At 39.5% G+C, this 22,702-nt stretch overlaps 3 protein-coding genes across 3 annotated transcripts in view; 1 reads left to right on the forward strand and 2 right to left on the reverse strand.

Moving 5' to 3' along the window:
- Positions 1-19,779, forward strand: part of not (ubiquitin carboxyl-terminal hydrolase nonstop) — a 136,767-nt gene extending 116,988 nt beyond the window's left edge. Inside the window, exons 9-11 of the mRNA XM_076206888.1 lie at positions 2,424-2,575; positions 10,595-10,744; positions 19,028-19,779. Coding sequence (XP_076063003.1) covers positions 2,424-2,575; positions 10,595-10,744; positions 19,028-19,070 — 345 coding nt within the window. The 3' untranslated portion in view covers positions 19,071-19,779. The remainder of the gene's footprint in view (positions 1-2,423; positions 2,576-10,594; positions 10,745-19,027) is intronic.
- Positions 6,286-7,762, reverse strand: LOC143038033 (uncharacterized). Its single transcript, XM_076206890.1, has 2 exons — positions 6,779-7,762; positions 6,286-6,355 (listed from the first exon to the last, which is right to left on the reverse strand). Exon 1 carries the CDS (start codon positions 7,699-7,701, stop codon positions 6,817-6,819), a length of 885 nt encoding a protein of 294 aa, XP_076063005.1. The 5' UTR covers positions 7,702-7,762; the 3' UTR covers positions 6,286-6,355; positions 6,779-6,816.
- Positions 7,808-8,608, reverse strand: LOC143038034 (uncharacterized). Its single transcript, XM_076206891.1, has one exon. The coding sequence runs from the start codon at positions 8,591-8,593 to the stop codon at positions 7,808-7,810; it is 786 nt and encodes a 261-aa protein (XP_076063006.1). The 5' UTR covers positions 8,594-8,608.
- Positions 19,780-22,702: the final 2,923 nt, after the last annotated feature.

Genomic DNA, 22,702 nt, shown 5'->3' on the forward strand with positions numbered 1-22,702 from the left:
CGAAGATCTCACTTTTGGGAGCACATTAATCATTGCAGACTTTCTACTTTTCATGTCACTATCTTCAACTCTTATTGAGATCATCTCTACCCTGTTCTCTCCATATGTAACTTTCGTCACATTTTCTTAACCAGGAACATGACTCCACCTTGTTTTTCCTTCCTACTTTTAAGTCAGTGATTATATAATCTGTGACCAATACTGGTACTAGTGGACCACTTAATTTTATCCCCATAATTCCCATTATGTCTGGTTTTGCTTCTGAGAGGTAATTGTTTGGTTTGTTCAATCCTGAGATTAATCCATCTATGTTGGTATAAGCCAATTTTAATTTTCTGTTCCCTCCATCTCATTCTCTGAACTCCCCCCCCACCCCTTCAATATACCATTTTTTCAGTCTCATATCTAACACTCCAATAGAACTGTTGTCTCAGTCTCCATTATTTTTTTTTTTTTTTTTTTTTTTTCTCTTTAGCATCTTTTATTAATGTCTTAATTTTTTCTCTTTACCCATCATTCATGTCTCTTTTTATCCATATATTTTTATAGTGTTTGTTACTTGCTAATTTTCTTGTTCTTGCTAAAAACCAGTCATATACATTTTTTCTTCTTCCTCTTTGGTCTTCCTAATATTTTTTTTTTTTATCCATTTTTTCTAATCTTGTATGGCTTATCTACTAGGCTTGGGACAATTATGGTAGCTGCTGTTTGAGTTTTTTCTAACATTATTATATCCTTTTTCTTGTGTAGAGATAAGACCACTACTGCATATTTGAGCCTGGGCCTGATTAGGTTTTCCATGATCTTTTTCATCAGTGCTTCATCCATACAGTGCAAAACATACCCAATGGTGTGAACAAATTCTAGGTATTCCCAGCAATTTTGTTTGTGCTTTTCAAGAGACAGGTTGTCCATGACCACAACCTCAAAGTCCTTTACTACATTGGTGTTGGCAGTTGATTTGCTACCCTTGTATATGACTTCTTTGTGTTGAACTTCATCCCCCACTTTGGACTCCATTTATAAATCATGTCTATGTTGTGTTGCAGTTGGTTGCAGTCGTCCTTATTTTCTGTTTTCCTCATGAAGAGATTACACAAAATGTGAAACTATGGCACCCTGAGGGATTCCCGTTGTATATTCTTTTTGTTCCTAAGATTTGTTTGTTTTAGGTTACTCTGCTCTGTCTACCTGTATGAAATTGGATAAGCACTTCCTGTTGTTGTTATGAATCTGTCCCAATGATCCTTTTAGACAGTTTATGTCAAGGGACGAACTTTGTTTATATTGATGATTACCCAGGGCAATGGACAGGATGCAGGGATGACCCGTCATCCAGGAGGTGCCAAGATGGGAGGGAGGGAGGAGGGTGGAGGGGAGTGGAATATATGGGAAATGAAATGGGTGGGAGTGATTTCTATGCCTTTTTCTTTTTGGCTACTCCCCGTGTAAGGGGGAAAAAGCCTTTGGTATATGTATGATGTATGTACCATCATTTTTTCTGGTGGGTCTTTTTTATTAGATTCTTCCAGCAGTTTCTGTGTGATGTTTGTGAGCAGTGTGGTAGAGTGGCCTTCTTTGAATCCATGTAGGTTGAGGGAATTAAGTATTCCTGTTTTTATTATTTTTGCTATCAATCCATCAACTTGGGTATTATGGATAGTAGTGAGATTGGTCTGTATAATGCAGATTTTTTAGGAAGTTTGATTGGTTTCAGTATAGAAATTATGTGAGCTCTTTCTCCAGATGCTTAGTGTCTTGTAATGTCATTTAAGGCCTTAATGGTGGTTTGGCTAAGATGTTCTGAGCCTTCTGTATAGGAATTTTCCAATTTCTTTATGGCCCATTCTATATATGTACTAGTGAAAGGTGGTGTGGCTTCGGTATCTAGTTTGATTTTCTCCATTTCTTTAATTACTTTCCTATTTTCTGGTGTTGTGGACTTGAAATTTGATGGTGTGGTGGATTATTATTATTATTATTTTTTTTTTTTTTCCCACTTCTCATTTTGCCAGTTTCTTCTTTTTCCTATTTTTCATTGTTTGCGTATAGTTGGGTTTGATACTGTTTTAATGTTGGATGGTGTCTCAAATGCAAGCATGGCAGTGTTATTCTTGCCTCTTTAAAGAGAGATTGTTCTGGTGTCTGAGACAGTGTAGGTTAAGTATTGGGTTTCATGGTCTTGAAGAACTTGTTTAGTGATCTGGGTGTGAATGCATTGTATGGATGTTTTGTGTGGTACAGTTGGTAGGTTGTATATCTTTGATTCATAATCTGCTGGGGTGTTTTATTTTTCACATTCAGCTGGTGATTATTTGTGTGCTTTTGTGTTATAATAGAGAAATAAACTAGAAAAAAATAATTGAATGTCATACTTTACTTTTGAGTGATTGGAAAAATAAAAAACCTTATTTATGTTTCAGCGCTTTGAACATAGCAATCGTTTACACAAAAAAATATCAACGTTCATATCCTTTCCTGAGCACCTGGACATGACACCCTTTATGGCCCATAGGAGGAACAACAACAATAATCATAATGGTGTTGCCTCCATACCAACTGATATCAACAACAAGTAAGAACATCAGTTAATACTTTTCATATTTTTAACCCTAAGGCTGCCAGATTGCCCAAAAATACCTCTATCTGGTGATTTTATGCAGCTAAAGAAAATTAAACTGGTGACAAGTATCATCCTAGTAGAGTAAATTGTCTGGAAAGAGCATAATATTAAATCAAATGAGGGATAGAAAAGATGAACATGTGTCTATTTATCAATCAGTCAATTAATTCATTGGATCTGGTCTCTTGCGGAAGATTTGCAGCTTTCAGGTAACTGGCAACAGTCACTGGGCTTGTCCACAAGTCACAGAAGGAAGATATAATAAGAACATAAAAATGAAGACTGCAAGAGACCATAAGCCCTACACTAGGCAGTTCAATTTCCATTACCACCTGTCATCCCCATCCATAAAGTTGTCTAACCATTTCTTAAAACAACTGATAGTTTCAGTACTCACAACATGGTTACTAAGTTTATTCCATTTATTGACCACCCTATGAGTAAACCAGTTCTTACCTATTTCCTTCTTAAATCTAAATTTCTCCAGTTTAATTCCATTACTGTGAGTCCTGCCTTTTTGTCTTAACATGATAACCTTGTTTGCATCACCGTTGTTAAAACCTTTGATCCACTTCACCTCTGTTAGATCACCCCACACTCTGCATCTTTCCAGAGAGTGTAAGTTAAGGTGCCTAAACCTCTCTTCATAAGGTAAATTTCTGAGCCCATGTATCATTTTGGTCATTCTCCTCTGTACTGATTCTAGTGAATTGATGTCCATTCTATAAGACAGAGATGAAAAATGTACCACATAGTCAAGGATGGGTCTAACGCTAGATAAAGTTTGCTCTTCTATTCAAACCATCCTAGCAATGAAACCTAATGCTCTGTTAGCTTTATTCCTGGCAATAATGCAATGTTTCATAGATTTAAGGTCAGGACTCGCTAGAACTCCCTAGTCTCTCCTGCACAGTTTTCTCTAAAAGTATGTTATCTTAGCTATATCTGTTTTCATGGTTGTGTAATCCTATGTTTAACATGCTGCACTTTGAGATATTGAAGTTCATTTGCCATTTCACCAACCATGTGAACAATTTAAGATCATCCTGCAGAATCTCAGCACTCTCTCCTGACCAAATTAGGCATTCTATTTTAGTGTGTCCACAAACTTGCTAACATCACTGTTAATCCCATTGTCCAAGTTGTTTATGTACATAATGAACAATAAGGGACACAAAACCAAGCCCTGGGGAACTCCACCAGAAACACTCCCCCACCTGAATTTTACACTACTTATGGTGGCTTGCTATTTTCTTTCACTAATCCAAGCTCTAATCCATTCTAACACCTTTCCTCCTATGCCATGGGCTTTGATTTTATTTAGTAGTCTCTGGTAGGGCACCTTGTGAAATGCTTTGCTGAAGTCAAGGTAAATAACATTGTAACTATCATTGTTATCTGACACCAAAGGATTACAAAGGATTGAATTTAATGTTCTTGTACCATTGTTATTGTAGCTATTTGTATTTATATTGTATCCCTCATATATTTTACTAGTATTGTTCTTGTACACAAATGTCACCATTATTGTAATTTTTGACACCATTACTGTAATTATGTAATTTTTATTTCAGTTTTCTCTTGAAAATGTCTTAAGACGAAATGTTGAGCTCAAATAATGAAAAGAAATGGAAGAATACAGTGATCTAGTTTCAATTCACCTGGTTAATGACAAATCTCTATTCAGGAAGATCAAGAATACGAGGAAAAAAACTGAATATTTTCAACAATGCTGTCATTTTTAACTCTGTATTATCAAGAACCTGGGGTGGGAGTGTTTTTATGCCTTTCCTTTTGTGGCTACCTCCCTTGGAAGGGGGAAAAAGCCTTGGTATATGTATGTATATACGTATATATATGTATATATATACATATATATATGTATATATATATACGTATATGTATATATATATATATATATATAGGTATGGGAGAAAGCATACGCTGGACTCGACGTTCGTCAATTTACCCTGAAGACGAACCCCGGACAGGGGTCGAAACGTCGGAATAAATTGACGAACGTTGAGTCCAGCGTATGCTTTCTCCCATAAAAATGGTTCCTGGACTCCAGCTATTTACGAATATATATATATATGTATATGTATATATATGTATATGTATATATATATGTATATGTATATATATATGTATATATATATATATATGTATATGTATATATATGTATATATATATATGTATATGTATATATATATATATTTATATATATATATATATATGTATATATATATATGCTGGTACATTGTGACAAGATGAAGGTGGAAAAAGAAGTCACGGGTCTAGTTCCAAGTTTCTGAGTTTATTCCTGACCGCTTTTGCTCTATGCTTCTTCAAACTCCTTCTCTCTTCCTCTCTCATGTTCCATGTTTCTGCCCCATACAGTGCTGTTGGCACAATCACTCCTTCATATAACCTCCTCCTAGCTTATGTGGTACTTTGTCAAATGCCTTCTGCATGTCCAAGAAGGCACAATCTGCCCAGCCATCTCTTTCTTGTATTATCTCAATTAATCTCGAGTAAAAGCATATTAAGTTTGTGGTACACGATCTTCCACTTCTAAAGCCAAATTGTTTAGGGTTTACTATTTTATTTTCTTCCAAGTGTTTGGTCCACTTGTTTCTGATAACCTTTTTGCATATTTTTGCTACTGTGCTTGTAAGGGATACTGGTCTGAAGTTTGTAGGATCTTCTTTGTTTCCTCCTTTATATATTGGTACTAGTTTGCATCTTTCCAATCTTGCAGTACCTTTCCTTCCTTGAATGAAAAGTCTATTATCTTGTCTAATTTGTCTGTCAGTTCATCTATTCACTCTTTCAGTATCCAATTTGCAATTCCATCCGATCCATGCGATTTCCTAACATCTAGGTTTTTTATTTGGTCTTTTATTTCTTTCTGTGTTACCTTTATTTCTTTCATTTTAGGGTCTCTTTCTTGTTGTCCATCTTCCCAAAATTGTGAGCTCTCAATTGTAAAAACAGACTTGAAATGTCTAATCATAACATCTGCCATTTTTGTCATCTATATATTCTTTATCTCCTTCACGTAGTTTTACTATTTCGTGTTTATCCTTAAATTTGTCATTTATATATCTGTAAAATAGTTTAGGTTGAACCTTACATTTGTCTATATCTTTTTCATAATTTCTTTTTTCTTTCCTGTGTATATTCACATATTCATTCCAAAGTGTTGCGTTTGCCATTTGGATGTTTTTTTGTCTTTTTTTCCATCTTTTCCAGGCTTTGTCTCTTCTGTCTTTAGCCTCACTGCGCCCTTTGGTATACCAACACTTTATATAAATCTCTTTTTGCTTCTTCTTTGGTACATATTTATCAATTCCTTCCTTGTACTTTTCTTTGAATATGTTCCATTTGTCTTCCATCTTTGTTTCCTCTTTGGAGAATTTATCCCAGTTTGTGTTTTGAATTTTTTTTTCTTGGTTTTACAAAATCCGTTTTGTTGTACATTAATCTTCCTTCTCTATGTTTATCATTCCTACCTACAGTGTTTTGTTCTTTTAATTCAAACTCTATTAGTATATGGTCACTCTTTCCATTTGGTGTTTTATACTCCATTTTATTCACAATATCAAGTTTCGATGGTTCCTCATTGTTTCTATATCTAGTATTTTCCTGGGGCCTGGGTTGATTTTTGGGGCTAATCATAAAGTACTCTATAAATTTTAATGAAAATTTACTGACATAAAGCTAAGATACCTACTTACGCGTGTAGAAAGTTTGAAGATGGTAAATGGAAAAGAAAAAGAGAAAAAAATTTAAAATGTAAAAAACTATTCAAATTTTAGGCGAACTTTGATCGACTAAGGCTTTCAAGCTAATTAAGATAATTAGTTTTTAAAATGATTTTTTATGAAAGTAATTATTGCTAAACAAAACAGTAGCTTTACTTTTCCAATTATATGATTTTTAATGACACAAATAATAAAAAACAATCAACAAGTGTCGCTGCGCTTTTAAACTCAGCATTTACGCATGTATAAAAATTCCATACCACAATTATTATAAAAAACAATTGCTTCTATGTTATAGAAAATTTAATGACGAACATAATGAAAAAAAAATTAAGTAAATAGCATATAAACTGACGGAGGAGTAACAACATAAAGCACAATAACTTACATTTGAGAAAAGTGGATTTGTTGACAACACAGTGACAATCAGAACCCTCCAGCGGCATACTCCAAGTCTCTTTGCAGGTTCTTGTTCCTCATTTTTCGTCTGAATGGCGAGTCCATCATCTTGTCCCTGTTCTGCAGATATTTTTCCATAGAAAGTGTAGACTCAATGCCAAGTAGGCCAGCCAAGTTGCTTTCACTGTAGCCGACATTGTAGTTGCATACCGCAGTTGCTGTTGCGAAGTCCACCAACATTTTTGATGCATTACGATGTTTTGGGCATATCCTCCATACTCTTGAGTGCAGGTGCTCATTTCGATTTTGAGTTATGCCCTGAAGACATCGATTCATCATTTCATCTGTTGTCAGTCTGTCATAGATGCCTTTTATTTTCCTTATCTGAGCTTCTTCCAGACGGAAATATATCCTCATTTTGGTGTGGGAATGAGGCTGTTGTCCTAGAGCAATGCTTCTATTGTAGAAGCACCATGACCTTTCACCTTTGGCACATTTGTCATGTTGAGGATTGTCGTCTGTTGACGTGCAGTGAAAGAAAGTTGACAAGATTTCATCACGCATTTCACTAGCAGATGTGCCCACCTTTCTGTTCAGGCTCACTTGAAAATAAAATTGCAAGTGATCTATAACTACGTCAGTCAGCTTATGTCTTCCTCCCCATGTTGCTGGCTTTTCTGCATCACTTTTTGTTTTTTTCAAAGCACGAAGGCCTGTGCCAAGTCTTTTTGCAACATGGTTGATGCACTCGGCCTTCACAACAGGGCACTGTTCCCCATATGGCCCTGCACCTTGATTCATCCCGCACACAGAACGGAATGCAGAGCTGTCACCATCAGACACGAATGTTTTATAGATCATATCATACTGACAAGATCTACCCCACAATGACACAGCTGCTGCTGCCTCCATTCCCCCTGAGGGGCCTTCATAATTTTTGTCGCAGTCATGTTCACCAAACCAAATCGCATACTCGGTAGCAGTAATTTCGCCTCTCTCCGTTTGCTTTGCCTTAGCGTTACACTTGAAACATTTTTGAGCGAACTTCGTAATCTAAAATAAGTCTTGTTTCAACATCAATCACTGCACCTATTCCGAAGTTTGATTTGTGACCACGTTTATGCCAAGTGCCATCAAAAGTTGTGCTTATTTGAAACTTGCCTTCAAACTTTTCAACATCCTGTTTGCTTGCATAATGATCACATACAGCACGTCTACTCTTTTCCATGACACTTTTTGCTAAATCTGTGGCAGTTTCTGTGATATACCTGGCATAACGAATGTATGTCTGTCTAGTAAAATGTTTCAAGCTAAAAAATGAAATAAGTTTGTTTGCACCAATGTATCCAACACCGACTAGCATCATGCAGTATACTAGTAATGTTGTCATGGGATAACACTTTTTTTTCACTTGTACATCTTTCTTGGTATCAATTACAACGTGACCACATGAACACCTCACTTGGATGTACGTGTCTATTTGGTGGTGCGTAAATTTAGCAGTAGCATTGTTCTGACAACACGAAGGACATAACATGCTTTCCACAATTTCTTTCAGTGTCTCTTCATAAATTATGCATCGTATTTTCATTTCACTAGCTTCTGGTTGTTCTTTTTGTTTAGTTATAAGAGATTTTCTTTTCTGTGCACTCGTTGCTTCCCGCGAACTTGAAGCAACAGGTGGTGGAGGTAGTGGAGGTGATGCTGTAGCAGCACGCCTTCGCTTAGCTGCAGAAACTGATGCTTCTGTAGCCATTTTCGCACATTTGCGACGTAAAACCACGTTCTTCTTTGGCCTAGGCATTGTCTGTAATGGCTCCAACTTGCTGAAGTTATACACAAATAAGTAAGTGCCCAATCACGGGGGGTAAATACCACGTAGCTGAAAAATAACTTTCCTTTCACGTCACGTCGGCCAGCACTGACCGGCTAATTATCGCCTGGGAGGCTGCCTCTACCAATTCCAGAGTTGCCAACTAGCTCTTTTATATGAAGTGACTCTTCTACAAAAAAAAAATGCAAGAAAAACGGAAAAAAAAAGCTATAAAACTGAGGGAAAGCGTAAGTAGTAGTAGTAGAGCGTTTAAAGTCCACGATATAAACAAACCACGCCTCCCGGCCATTTAAAAATTAAAAAAAATATTTGGAAACGCAGGACCGCCATGAAACTTCGTGGAGGTGATGCCAAGACCTTTGGTGATTTTTCAGTGCACTTAACGCATTTTCATAAATTTTTGGATTTTTCACTGAAAATACTAGGAGTGCCCCTTAACCCATTGTGTTAAGGTGTATCCGAAGGTCATATCCAGTAATATGTTGCTCCAAAGTTCTTCTTCCCCTTTTACTATAATTTCTTCCCAGATTATATCCTTTGTATTAAAATTGCCTATGATTACTATGTTACCATCTTCTTTCAGTAACTTGTTTACCATATTCATTGTGTCTTCCAGTAATTTAGAATGGTTGCTATCAGACCAGGCCTGTGTTTTTGGTGGTACATAGACTGCTACAAATTTTCTGCTTTTCATCTTTCATTAAGGAGGGAGTCATAAGGTGTGCAAAGATGGTGTGTGGAACAAGGAGGGTGGGAGGAAACAGAAGGAAGGGTAGTGAGTAGTGGGATGAGGAAGCAAAGAAGGGTTTAGAAGAGAAGAAGCAGGCTTTCATAGATTGGATACAAATTAGGAGAAGGGAATCATGCGAGAGGTACAAAGTAAAGAGAAGGGAAGTTAAGCATAAGATAAAGGAAACAAAGAGGAGAGCAGATGTGAAATGGGGTAAGAGTATGGCAGAAAATTTTGAAAGTAATAAGATGTTTTGGAAAGGAATTAAAAGAGGAAGAGGTGAATCAAGTATAGAAGAAAAAGTAAAAGGTGCAGATGGAGAGATGATAATGGAAGAGAAGGCAGTGAGAGGAAGGTGGGCAGAGTATTTTAGGGAGTTGGTAAATGTGAAGGAGGATAGGGAGGGAAAAGTAGTTGCAGTGGGAAGCGCTAAGAAAATGAGAGTGATGAGTGAGGAAAATGGAGGAGAAATAGGGAAGGATGAAGTGAAAGCAGCTGTTAAGATGATGAGAGCAGGTAAGGCACCTGGTCTGGATGGATGCCATGCAGAATGTCTGAAGGAGGTACAGTTATGTTGGACTGGCTGGTGAGGTTTTTAGTGTTTGTTTAAGAGAGGGTAGAGTGCCAGAGGACTGGAGGAGTGCCTGTATCGTTCAGCTTTACAAGGGAAAGGGGGACAAGTGTGAGTGTAGTAGTTTGAGGGATCAGCTTGTTGAGTGTAGTTGGGAAGGCTTATGGGAGGGTCTTGATTGAGAGGATTAGGAGAGGAACAGAGGGAGTAATTGGTGAGGAACAGTGTGGTTTTAGGACAGGGGTTTTGTAGATCAGATTTTTGTGGTAAGACAGATGTGTGAGAAAGCTATAGGAAAAAGTAAGGATGTTTTTTGGGCTTTTATGGATTTGGAAAAGGCTTACGACAGGGTAGACAGGAAGGGATTGGAGGAAAGCTGTTAAGACCTGTCAAGAGTTTTTATGAGAGTAGTAGAGCTTGAGAAAGAGAGAAATATGGCATCAGTTTGTAGACATGCTAATTTGGGATAGGTAGTTTTTGTCTTGGTTGAAGTATGGTGAATTTATTAGTTCTTATTTAATGGAATCTAAGGGGAGGTAATTTGGACGAACAAATTTACTGTATGACACCTAGAAGAAAATGTGTAAATAGGATACCCATCTGAGATTGGGTAAAGAATGATGTACATTTTTTCATGAACTTGTAGAATTAACTAGATGTTTTGTTGCAGGTATTCCTTATTTGCAGTGGTTAATCACGTTGGAACCTTAGATGCAGGTCACTACACAGCATATGTGAGGCAGCACAGGGACCAGTGGTACAAATGTGATGACCACATGGTCACGCGAGCCTCCATCAATGATGTTCTACACAGTGAAGGGTCAGTTGATAGATATTTCTTAAGAGTTTTTTTAGTTACCTTTTGTACTTGTGTGAATGTGATGATTATTGAGATGTTGCTGATTTGATCTAGAAGTATAGGGTTAGATTTAGGTCTTCATTGGAAGGATTGTATTTATTTATTTTTCATTCTCTTTCGTTCCTTGTATGGAGTATTGACTGCTCAGGTTTTGAAATCATCTCATTAGTGACTTCAGTGACACTCCTATGGACCAGAGTCAAGCAAGATTCTATTATGGGTGGAGACTAATCTCCTTTCAAAGAAGAATGCTATTCATCTAATCTCATGTTTACTATGTCAATGACACCTCTCATTGATGTGATATTCTCTCTTAAGTATATCAGTACTGGTTATTGGCAACAAAATACAAATATGTGTATTTGTGTATATATTATATAACAAAGGTCCTTTGGGGTGGCTGTGTCAATGTACACACCAACTTCATACACATTGATCCATTTAGCATCCTGTTGTGTATGAAGGGTCATCCCTCTTCCTCATCATACAGCTTGGGTCAAGGGATGACGGGTCATCCCTGCACCTTGCCCACTGCCCTGGGTCAGAAGCAGTGTCGCAAAACACAGCACATCCACAGCAAGGCCGCTTCATTAGATCGGCGACCCCCCCTCTCCGTCCCCCCATTGCATAAAAGGAGAGGACGGGGAGAAATCCCTTTGGGCTGCGTCAAAATTTGCTCACACATACTACCTCACACCCCATCCCCCCGCCCATTCCACCTCATGCAATCACAACATCATCCATATACAACCATTCTCCATACCCGTCTTCTGTGCTCTCCCGTCCTTCCTCAACAGACATTCCCCTCTTCCCCAAAGCCCCCTTCACCCCATCCATCCACCTCATCCTAGGACGTCCCCTCATGTTCACTCCCTCCACATCTGCCTTCCATACCTCTTTTACTAGTCTTTCTTCACTCATTCTTTCCATGTGTCCAAACCATCCTAATACTCTTTCATCAACCCTATCTCCCAACCCCCTTTCTACCCCTGTTCTCCTCCTCACCTCCTTATTTCTCACTCTATCTAGCCTAGTAACCCCCATCATACTTCTCAGACACCTCATCTCAAACACATTCAAACTCCTTCTCTCTTCTTCTCTTATGTTCCATGTTTCTGCTCCATACAGTGCTGTTGGCACAATCACTCCTTCATACAGTCTCCTCTTAGCATCCATTCTCAAATGTCTATTCCTCATTACACTCTTTAATCCACCAAGGCATTTACTCGCTTCTCTCAATCTACATTCTACCTCCACCTTCACTCCACCTTTTCCTGCCACATTTGCACCCAAGTATCTAAAACTATCCACTTCCTCCAGTCGCTCTCCCTTAATGCTCACTTCCAGTCTACTACCACTTTCACCCCTTGTACATCTCATGACCTTACTTTTACCCACATTTATCTTTAGCTTTCTTCTATCACATACTCTCCCAAACTCTGCCACCAACTTCCTCAATCCCTACTCCGATCCTGCCACAGGCGCAGTGTCGTCCGCAAACAACAGCTGGCTCACCTCCCACTTTTCTCCATTTTCTTTAACCATCTCCAATCCCTTGCCCACTACCCTTGCATATTACCTCTCGCACCACCGCATCTATGTATAAGTTGAACAGCCAGGGTGACATAACGCATCCTTAACGAAGTCCCACCTTTACCTTGAACCACTCACTCTCTCCATTTCCAATCCTGACACAAGCTCTACTACTCTCATAAAAACTCTTGACAGCTCCCAGAAGCTTTCCTCCTATCCCGTATATCTGCATAACCTCCCACAGTGCCTTCCTGTCTACCCTATCATAAGCCTTTTCCAGATCCATAAAAGCCCAAAAAACATCCTTCCCCTTTCCTATAGCTTTCTCGCATATCTGTCTTACCACAAAGATCTGATCTACACAACCTCTACCTGTCCTAAATCCACACTGTTCCTCACCAATTACTCCTTCTGTTCCTCTCCTAATCCTCTCAATCAAGATCCTCCCATAAGCCTTCCCAACTACACTTAACCCCTTCCATACGGTGCCGCACACGTAGGCGTCATGAGGAGCAAGTGGATTCACGACGCTGCCATATCAGCGTCTTGATTATATTTATTGTAGTCGCCCCTGTGTTTTTACATTCTCCCAAATGTGCCCTGAATCCCATTCTCTGTGGTTTTCAAAATTCATGGGTGAAAGAGAGAACGATTGATATAAGCGGTGACTATATTTTATGATGCGAGTATTATTACGACACGTCGTACGGCTGGCATTAGCTGCTGCCCGCGAGATTTAAGTCCCGTAGTGAAGTGGTTAACAAGCTAATCCCTCTGAAACTACTACATTCACACTTGTCCCCTTTTCCCTTGTAAAGAGGAACTATACAGGCACTCCTCCAGTCTTCCGGCACTCTACCCTCTCTCCAGCAAACATTAAATAACCTCACCAACCAGTCCACCATCACTGTACCTCCCTTTTTCAGACATTCTGCATGGCATCCATCCAGACCAGGTGCCTTACCTGCTTTCATCATCTTAACTGCATTCACCTCATCCTTCCTTATTTCTCCTCCATTTTCCTCACTCCTCGCTCTCATTTTCTTCTCCTTTCCCACTGCAGCTATCTTTCCTTCCCTATCCTCCACATTTAGCAACTCCCTAAAATATTCTGCCCATCTTCCCCTTACTGCTTTCTCTTCCATTATCATCTCTCCATCTGCACCTTTTACCTTTTCTTCTCTACTTGATTCGCCTCCTCTTCCTCTCTTAATTTCTTTCCAAAACATCTTTTTATTACTTTCAAAATTTTCTGTCAAACTCTTACCCCATTTCACATATATTCTCCTCTTTGCAACCTTTACCTTTTGCTTTACTTCTCTTTTCTTTTCTTTGTACCTCTGATATGACTCCCTCGTTCTATTTTGTAACCAATCTGTGAAAGCTCGATTCTTCTCGTCTACAACCTTCTTTTTTTCCTCATCCCACCATTCACTACCCTTTCTTCTATTTCCCCCTGTCCTTCTTGTTCCACACACCATCCTTGCACACTTTATGACTCCCTCCTTGAACCATCCCCATTCCTCCTCCACACCCAGCTCTACTCTATCCTTTACTCCCTCCCACTCCTCCTTCTGCTTCTTTCCGTACTCCTCCTTTTCCTTTTCATTCAAGGAGTTCACTCTAAGATCTGATATTCCCCCACCCTCTCCCCTTAGCACATGTACATCCTTAACTCTTCCTATCATAATCCTATTTACCACTACATAATCCATTAGCGCTCTATCTACCACCCTTCCCTCCACCACCCTCTCCCATGTGTACTTATGCTTGACTTTCTTCCGAAACACTGTATTTGTTATCATCAACTCTCTAGACACATTTCCACCATCAACTCTCCACTACGATTCTTTCCTGGAATTCCACATTTCCCAACCACTCCATCGATTGGACCATTTCCTACCCTAGCATTAAGGTCTCCCAGTACTATTACATTGACATTTCTTCCTAAATCCTCTATGCACTCATTTAAATCTATCCAAAAGGCCTCCCTTTCTTCTACACTCTTCTCACTGCCAGGCCCATATGCACTTACAAAGACCCACATCTCCTTCCCCAGTTTCACCTTCATCCACAGTATCCTTGAGGAAACCTCCTTCCACTCCACCACCTTTTACCTATCTCTTCACTTACTAGAATAGCCACCCCTTCCCTCCCTCGCCCTCTCTTCACTCCTGATAACCTCCCACTTACACTCCCAAACTTACACTCACCCTTCCCTTTCAACTTAATTTCACTCAAAGCCAACACATCCATCTTTCTTCTCACAAACATACTACCTATCTCTTCCCTTTTACTCTCCTCTGTACCACATCCACGCACATTAAAAGACCCAAACCTTAGGGTGCTGGTCCGAGAACTTCCAGACCCTCTTATGCCTTTACTTTTTCATTTAGGAAAGTCCCCTGTGGGGCTACAAGGAGAAGGATGCCTAGTCCCCATCCCCGTCCCTTTCTTCTTGCCTCTTACGATCCAAGTGGGAATACTTGGTGGCAGTATTCTTTTCCCCCATCACAGAAAAAGAATACATACATACATATACCAAGGCTTTTTCCCCCTTACAAGGGAGGTAGCCAAAAAGGGAAAGGCATAAAAACACTCCCACCCATTTCATCCCTACATACACTCCACACCCCTCCCACCCTCCCTCTCATCTGAGCACCTCCTGGATGACGGGTCATCCCTGCACCCTGCCCACCGCCCTGGGTCAGAAGCAGTGTCGCAAGACACAGCACATCCACAGCAAGGCTGCTTCATTTAATCGGCGACCCCCCCTCTCCGTCCCCCCTTGCATATAAGGAGAGGACGGGGAGAAAATCCCTTCGGGCTGCGTCAAAATTTACTCAGAGAAATGGTACAGGACAGCAACAAGGGGTTGGAGGACAGCATAACGGAGGGACAGTCGTAGTATAAAAGTGTCATCATTTCTCTATGAACAAAGTTTTCCTTTATCATAGACAAAATGATGTGTGGCTCTGGTCCGTAGGGGCACCCCATATAGACCCTAAAGTATCAACTGCATGCTACTTTGCCACAATAACAAGCAGCTAATACCCCAGACTGGGTAAAAATAGTAAAAACAGAATATCAAGAGATTATAAAATTGGTGAAGAGGTCAAAAAAGTAAACTCTGAAAAAGACCTTGGAGTGATGATCAGCAAAGACATGACACCGGACAAACATATTGATAAAATAGTCGGAGAAACCTACAATTTATTGAGGTCAATAAAAGTAGCATTTGTCTATTTGGATGAGGAAATGATCAGAAAAATTTTACATACATACATTTACCAAGGCTTTTTCCCCCTTACAAGGGAGGTAGCCAAAAAGGAAAAGGCATAAAATCACTCCCACCCATTCCATCCCTGAATACACTCCACACCCCTCCACCCTCTCTCTCATCTTAGCACCTCCCAGATGACGGATCATCCCTGCACCTTGTCCACTGCCCAGGGTCAGAATCAATGTCGCAAAACACAGCACATCCACAGCAAGGCCGCTTCATTAAATTGGCGACCCCCCCCCTCTCCGTCACCCCATGCATAAAGGAGAAGACAGGGAGAAATCCCTTCGGGCTGCGTCAAATTTTGCTCACACATACTACCTCACCCCCCATCCCTCCGCCCACTCCACCTCATGCATCACAACATCATCCATATACAACCATTCTCCATTCACCCCTGTCTTCTGTCCTCTCCCATCCTTCCTCAACAGACATTCCCCTCTTCCCCAAAGCCCCCTTCACCCCATCCATCCACCTCATCCTAGGACGTCCCCTCATGTTCACTCCCTCTACATCTGCCTTCCATACCTCTTTTACTAGTCTTTCTTCACTCATTCTTTCCATGTGTCCAAACCATCCTAATACTCTTTCATCAACCCTATCTCCCAACTCCCTTTACACCCCTGTCCTCCTCCTCACCTCATTTCTCACTCTATCTAGCCTAGTAACCCCCAACATACTTCTCAGACACCTCATCTCAAACACATTCAAACTCCTTCTCTCTTCCTCTCTCATGTTCCAAGTTTCTGCTCCATACAGTGGTGTTGGCATAATCACTCCTTCATACAGTCTCCTCTTAGCATCCATTCCCAAATGTCTATTCCTCATTACACTCTTTAATCCACTAAGGCATTTACTCGCTTCTCTCAATCTACATTCTACCTCCACCTTCACTCCACCTTTTCCTGCCACATTTGCACCCAAGTATCTAAAACTATCCACTTCTTCCAGTCACTCTCCCTTAATACTCGCTTCCAGTCTACTGCCACTTTCACCCCTTGTACATCTCATCACCTTATTCCTACCCACTACTAAATACTACTTAATTATTATTATTAGTTTGGGAAGGTGTGTGAAAGAAGTTCAAGAAAAATGTGGGTAAAAGTAAAGTGAGGAGGTGTACAAGAGGAGAGGATGGCAGCACATTGGAATTGAGTATTAAGGGAGTGAGTCTGGAGGAAGTGGATAGCTCTAGATACTTAGGAGCAAATGTGACAGGAAAGGGAGGAGTAGAGATGGAGGTAGAAAGTAGATTGAGAGAAGCAAGTAAATGCTTTCGGTGACTAAAAAGTATAATGAGGAATAGACATTTGGTAATGGATACTAAGAGGCGATTGTATGAAGGGTGATTGTACCAACAGCACTGTATGGGGCAGAAACCTGGAACACAAGAGAGGAAGAGATGAAATGCCTGAGAACTATGGTAGAGGTTACTAGGCTGGATAGAGTGAGAAACGAGAAAGTGAGGAGGAGAGTTGGGGTGGAGGAGTTGGCAGAGAGGGTTGATGAAAGAGTGTTGGGATGGTTTGGACACATGGAAAGAATGAGTGAAGAAATATTTGTAAAAGAAGTGTGGAAGGCAGAGGTGGATGATGTGAACAGGGATGGGACCAAAGATGAGATGGATGGATGGGTTAAAATGTTAGGCAATGGGAAAAGAAGGGGATGTCTGTTGAGGAAGGAAGGAAAAAAACAGATGATAGAGCTGAGTGGAAAATGGTTGTGTATGGATGATGCTGTAATGCATGGAAGGGGGTGGGTGGGAGATCGAGGGGGCCAGTATATGTGAATGATATTCTGACGCAACCCGAAGGGATTTCTCACGGGTCTCCTCTTTTTCTGCATGAGGGAACAGAAGGGGAGTGACTGATTAAATGAAGTGGCCTTGCTGTGGATGTTCTGTCTTGTTGCATTGCATCTGACCCAGGGTAATGGGCAAGATGCAGAGATGACCCATCATCCAGGAGGAGCCAAGAAAAGAGGGAGGGAAGGGTGGTGAATGAGAGTGGAGTATGTGGGGATGAAATAGGTGTGAGTGGATTTATATCTTTGACTTTGGCTACCTCCTTGGTATATGTATACATGTATTTTGATGCAGCCAGAAAGGATTTCTCCCAATCTCTGTTTTCTGCATGAAAGGACAAGGAGGGTTGCCATGTAAGGGAAACAGCCCTGGTCGTACTACAATGCTCCTTACCCAGGTGGTGGGCAGGAGACAGGGATTACCCTTCATCTACAAGGAGCTAAGATGATAGGGTAACAAGGGTTATTAGCTCCAATCAATCTTTGCGCCAACCCTGCTCCAGTCACCTCTCCCTTTACACTGGGGACCCAGCACTCCATATAGCAGCTCAATAATACTGCCACCTGGTGTCTGTTCACTGAACCACACAAAATCCTATATGGCTGCCCTTAGCCAAATGACAACAAATGAACACTCCAACAATGCTGGGCCGTTTCTCTCTCTCTCTCTCTCTCTCTCTCTCTCTCTCTCTCTCTCTCTCTCTCTCTTTTCCAACTGCAGATAAAACTGAAGGTCCATAAAACATACAGCCAAGGCCAATTTATTGATATGGAATAAAAATCTTGCTTATTTCATGAATAAACATCTTAGCCAAAAACTTTTTACAACATATTTACAGTATTTATAAGCCAAGGAATCCTATTGACCAGAAAGGACCATTTGCAAATGCTGCCTCTTAGTAAGGCAGTTGGCAAGTTGCTCAGCCAAATTGCTTGAAACAAGAAGCATAAAAGCCATCACAGAGTCTGGCAGTGTCATTCCCTCCCGTGTAAACTTAAGTATCTGTGTTCAAACTCACATATTCATTAATGTTCTTGTTATTTCTTCTGAAATTATACAAATTATGAAATGCTGCAAATTGACATTCACCTTTATCAGGCAAGAACAATGTGTCCAGTTTCTCTATAATGCTCTTTACACCATTTTTTACTCTTCAGAACTGTTAATTCAATTTCTGAAGATGCTGTCCTATCCTGCTTATCTTTAGCTAAAGCAGTTAACTCGCTCCATATGCTTATATCCTTTTTCCAATTTTCATATTCAGATTCATTATCAAACTTAGGAGGGCATTGTCACACTCTGCTACCAGTATTAGCTCCAATCAGTCTTTGCTCCAACCCTGCTCCAGTCACCTCCTCCTTTACAATGGGGACCCAGCACTCCACATAGCAGCTCAACAACACACTCACCTGGTGTCTGTTCACAGAACCACACAAAATCCATTATGCCTGCCCTCAGCCAAATGACAACAAATGAACACTCCAACAAGGGTGGTGGATGGGAGTGGGTACCTTGGCTAGCTCCCTTATAAGGGGGAAGAGCCCCTTGGTATACTGATTATTATATTTAACATTTTCATAATTTCTTGATCCATTGAAATTGATAATTATTTTTTTCTTTACAGATATCTTCTCTTCTATCACAAGCAGATCCTTGAGTATGATTGAGGGATGGTCAGCAGTAACATAAGAAAAGCTCACTCATATGGCAAGCATGAACTACTTAATATAATTCTGATAGCACAGAACCTGTGGCCATGTCTGGTTACCTGGGGGCTTCAAGTCTCCTGGATGAGAGACTTGGGAGCAACAAATTGATTGATTGATAGCCCAGAAGAGTTATGGGTCATCATGGCAGGGAGTCTTCTTTCTCCAGTAGCAAGAACATCAAAATGAATACCCAAAATTTATCCTGTGTATGGGATTGATCACTGATTTGGGTGATTCAGATTTTGTATCCATAGTATGACATGATGGCTCAAAATGCAGATGAATACAGTGCTTGTTTCAGCCAAAAGACCAGTGATGTGTACACACAACAGCATGGAGCTCCTTGATGGCTGCTATGAACCAACCGATATGAAGTAAAAACTTCCTAGGCTTAGAGGGAACCCATGGTTGTGGCTTACACTTTCAGTCTCTCTCATACCTGACTTAGGCTTCAACTTTTTCAAGCAAATCCTCTAGGCTTACATGGATTGATTAAAAAAAGTTCCTCAGCTAGCATTGTATAGTATGGTGTGCAGGAGTTAAAAGAATTTTTGTAAAACCCAGAGTAGAAGGTTTAATGGCGGTAGACTCTTAAAGGATATGTATGCTTCTTTTATAAGGAAGGAAAGACACAAAAAAAAAAAAAAAAAAAAAAAAAAAATGAAAACCTCTGCCAAAGCCAAAGATACTGATATTTTTATTAAACAAGCTGAACATGCTTACTTCCAGTAGTCACAAGTAATAAAGGCAACAATTGTCATGCCTTGGTTAAGAAACTGTAAGTATACTTTATGCCATACATGGATTCTTGAATCCTCCTCTTCAAGCCACATGACTGCAAATACTTTTAGGTATATATTTTGTTTCTCAAAATCCAGGGTTTATAACCTCATGAACATTAGGAACCATTTTTCTTCCTATCTGAGCAAAGCTACAGTAACTCGTATTATTCTTAATGGTAAGTGAGCTGTAGTTGCATGTGGGATTAATTTGCTATCATCTACAGCTCATAGTACCACTCCTTGATCATATTGATAATTTTGTGGCTTGGCAGAGGTTAACAAATTCTTATTTATGATTTTTATTACCATCAGCTGTGAAAGGCTGTCAAAGGTATTGACATTATAGTCAAAAACATTGCATTTCTATGTCTTCTGTCTCAATTTCTATTGCTGTTTGAATGTTCCCCAGTAATAAGAAATGCTTTCTTGTTTGCTCATACAGATTTCCCCCATAGCTCGATCAAAAGGTGTTATTTTGTTGTCCAGGTTGAAGATAAAGTTTGTTAAGTCTATACTGTAACTTTGTGTTGCTATGGTAATGATTATTACATTGCTTTCGGTAATGCAGATTATGTACAGTGCAGTGTTAGAGGGAGACCTGACCTGCAAGACCAGTAAATAACTAAGTTGTGCAATTATTTCTTGACTAGTAGAACTGTTTTATTTTATTTTTCATAACTATTTAGGCAATGCAAATGGTAGACCAAAGTTTGGAATATCAGTTTAATGTTTTCAGTCCACCACCACCACTGTATGTCAATATTTCTGTACTCTACAGTTTTGTATCAACTAAAGCTTTGATGTACATGTACTGTAACTAGTATCCTTAGGGGGATAATAATATTGTTAGACTTTATCATTATTTTGTATTTATTTTATTTTTATCAATATTATTATTATCATTATTATTATTATTATTATTATTATTATTATTACTGTTGTTGAATATTGTGCACAATGTCAACAGTGTTTGCTGACAATGCATAGGGTTAGGTTTCAGTTGAAAGCTTTGATGTCTCATTAATGGTGATGGACTGAAAGATTTGAGTGGTAACCTGACTCATCTCGGGGAACTTGTTTGTCTCCATCTTAGGCATGAATGAGGTGTCATTGTTTGTATGAGTAGATGATGATTCATGATCCATTCCATTTATTGCAAGTGAAACAGTAGTGCAAGTGTTTTGTATTGTCAGCTCTTCATGCTTTTAAAGTGGAAAGAATCTCACATTAAAGCTTGATTAACTGATGAGACAGGAAGCTTGAAGACAAATCCCAGGGATTTTCATGTGCAATTATGTTCTTGGGATGGATAGGAATAAAGGAACTGTGTTCTCTTGCTCCTTTCCATCTTAAATGAAGTTAAGGTTTTACTGTGGCATTTTTTCCAAGGCATGTGATGGGAAGCCAAGTGTGTGTGTGTGTGTGTCTGTGTATGCGAGTGAAAGAGTGAATATGTGTGCATGTGTGCATATGTATTTATGTATGTATGTAGATAGGTGTATGTGTGAGTGAGGAACTTTTTACCAATAATGGACATACCTATACAGAACCCATTCCTGTCAAAGTTTTGGGTTTTCATGTATTTCATAATTAAATGTATCAATATATTTTCATATGTTTGTAAAGCAACATCAGTCTTTATTCATGGTGTTTGTATCCTTTTTGCTCTGTCAAAAAGTAGTTGTGCATTGTTATGGGAGCATTTTGATTAGCAGGAAGAGGCTATGTAGTACACTTGCATATAACTATGCTACAGGGGCATGTTACCCAGGAGAATTGTCTAACCACTGTCTCAAGGTTGGTGCTACTAAATGCAGGTAGCCAATGATGATGAGAGCGAAAGAACCTATTTATTTATTTCTTAGCACTGATACATTATTTTTTTTAAGTATGGTTAACACTATTAAAATCATGATCATTATTGATATTGTTATAACTAACCAGGAACTAATGATTAGTAACTATATGTGGTGGTCCTTTGACATGAAAACTGAAGATCAAACTGCTTGAATTTAAAGCCTATCACTGCCCATACCTTCACCCAAAGATGCAGTTGGACTTGGAACTATGTGCAAGAAATGTAAACACATACATACCTATAAGTCAGTCAATCAGCCATTCTCAGTCCACTGCTGAACAGACCTCTCACACCATACCACAACTCGCACTACCATGCCAACCTCTGCCATGCCACTCATAAAAATTTTCTCTATCTCTTCTCTCCCCCTTCTGTCTGGGTCTGCCTCATACATGCATCCCATCTCTGTAATGCATTTGCTCTATCACCCATAATTTTTTGTGCTAACTTTCCTGCCCAATTCCACCTCCTTTCTTTTACAGCTTCTACAACATTATTCATTCCAGTCTGCTCCCTCACCCAACTTACCCTCTTCCTCTCAGCATTGTTCCTAGCATTTATGTATTCATTCTTTTCTGTGTAATCTTTAGCTTTGTCCCCAATTAATAAGTTTCCAAGTATTCCATCTGTACATTATAGGTGGCATTATACACTTAACTGTAGACTATGTTTCAGACACGAGGTGTTTCATCTTCTTGCATTTACCAAACATATCCCAACTAATTGTAATGAACCCTTTTATTTCATTCTTGTGATCTTGCATATATATGTATATGTGTGGGTTCAGACAAGGAAGATCATGTACCACAAACTTAATATGTTTCTACTCAAGAGTAATAGACATAGTGCAAGAAAGGAATGGATGGGCTGATTGTGCCTTCCTGGACTTACAAAAAGCTTTTGACAAAGTACCACACAAAAAATTATTAGAAAAACTGGAACATATAGGA

The sequence above is a fragment of the Oratosquilla oratoria genome, chromosome 23 (assembly GCF_046742065.1).
Source record: "Oratosquilla oratoria isolate Oo_2021 chromosome 23, ASM4674206v1, whole genome shotgun sequence".
NCBI lineage: Eukaryota > Metazoa > Arthropoda > Malacostraca > Stomatopoda > Squillidae > Oratosquilla > Oratosquilla oratoria.

What these genes read in the sequence shown, in the direction of transcription:
- LOC143038033 (XM_076206890.1), bottom strand. Translation starts at nt 7,701, where the DNA reads ATGGAGGCAGCAGCAGCTGTGTCATTGTGGGGTAGATCTTGTCAGTAT.
- LOC143038034 (XM_076206891.1), bottom strand. Translation starts at nt 8,593, where the DNA reads ATGCCTAGGCCAAAGAAGAACGTGGTTTTACGTCGCAAATGTGCGAAA.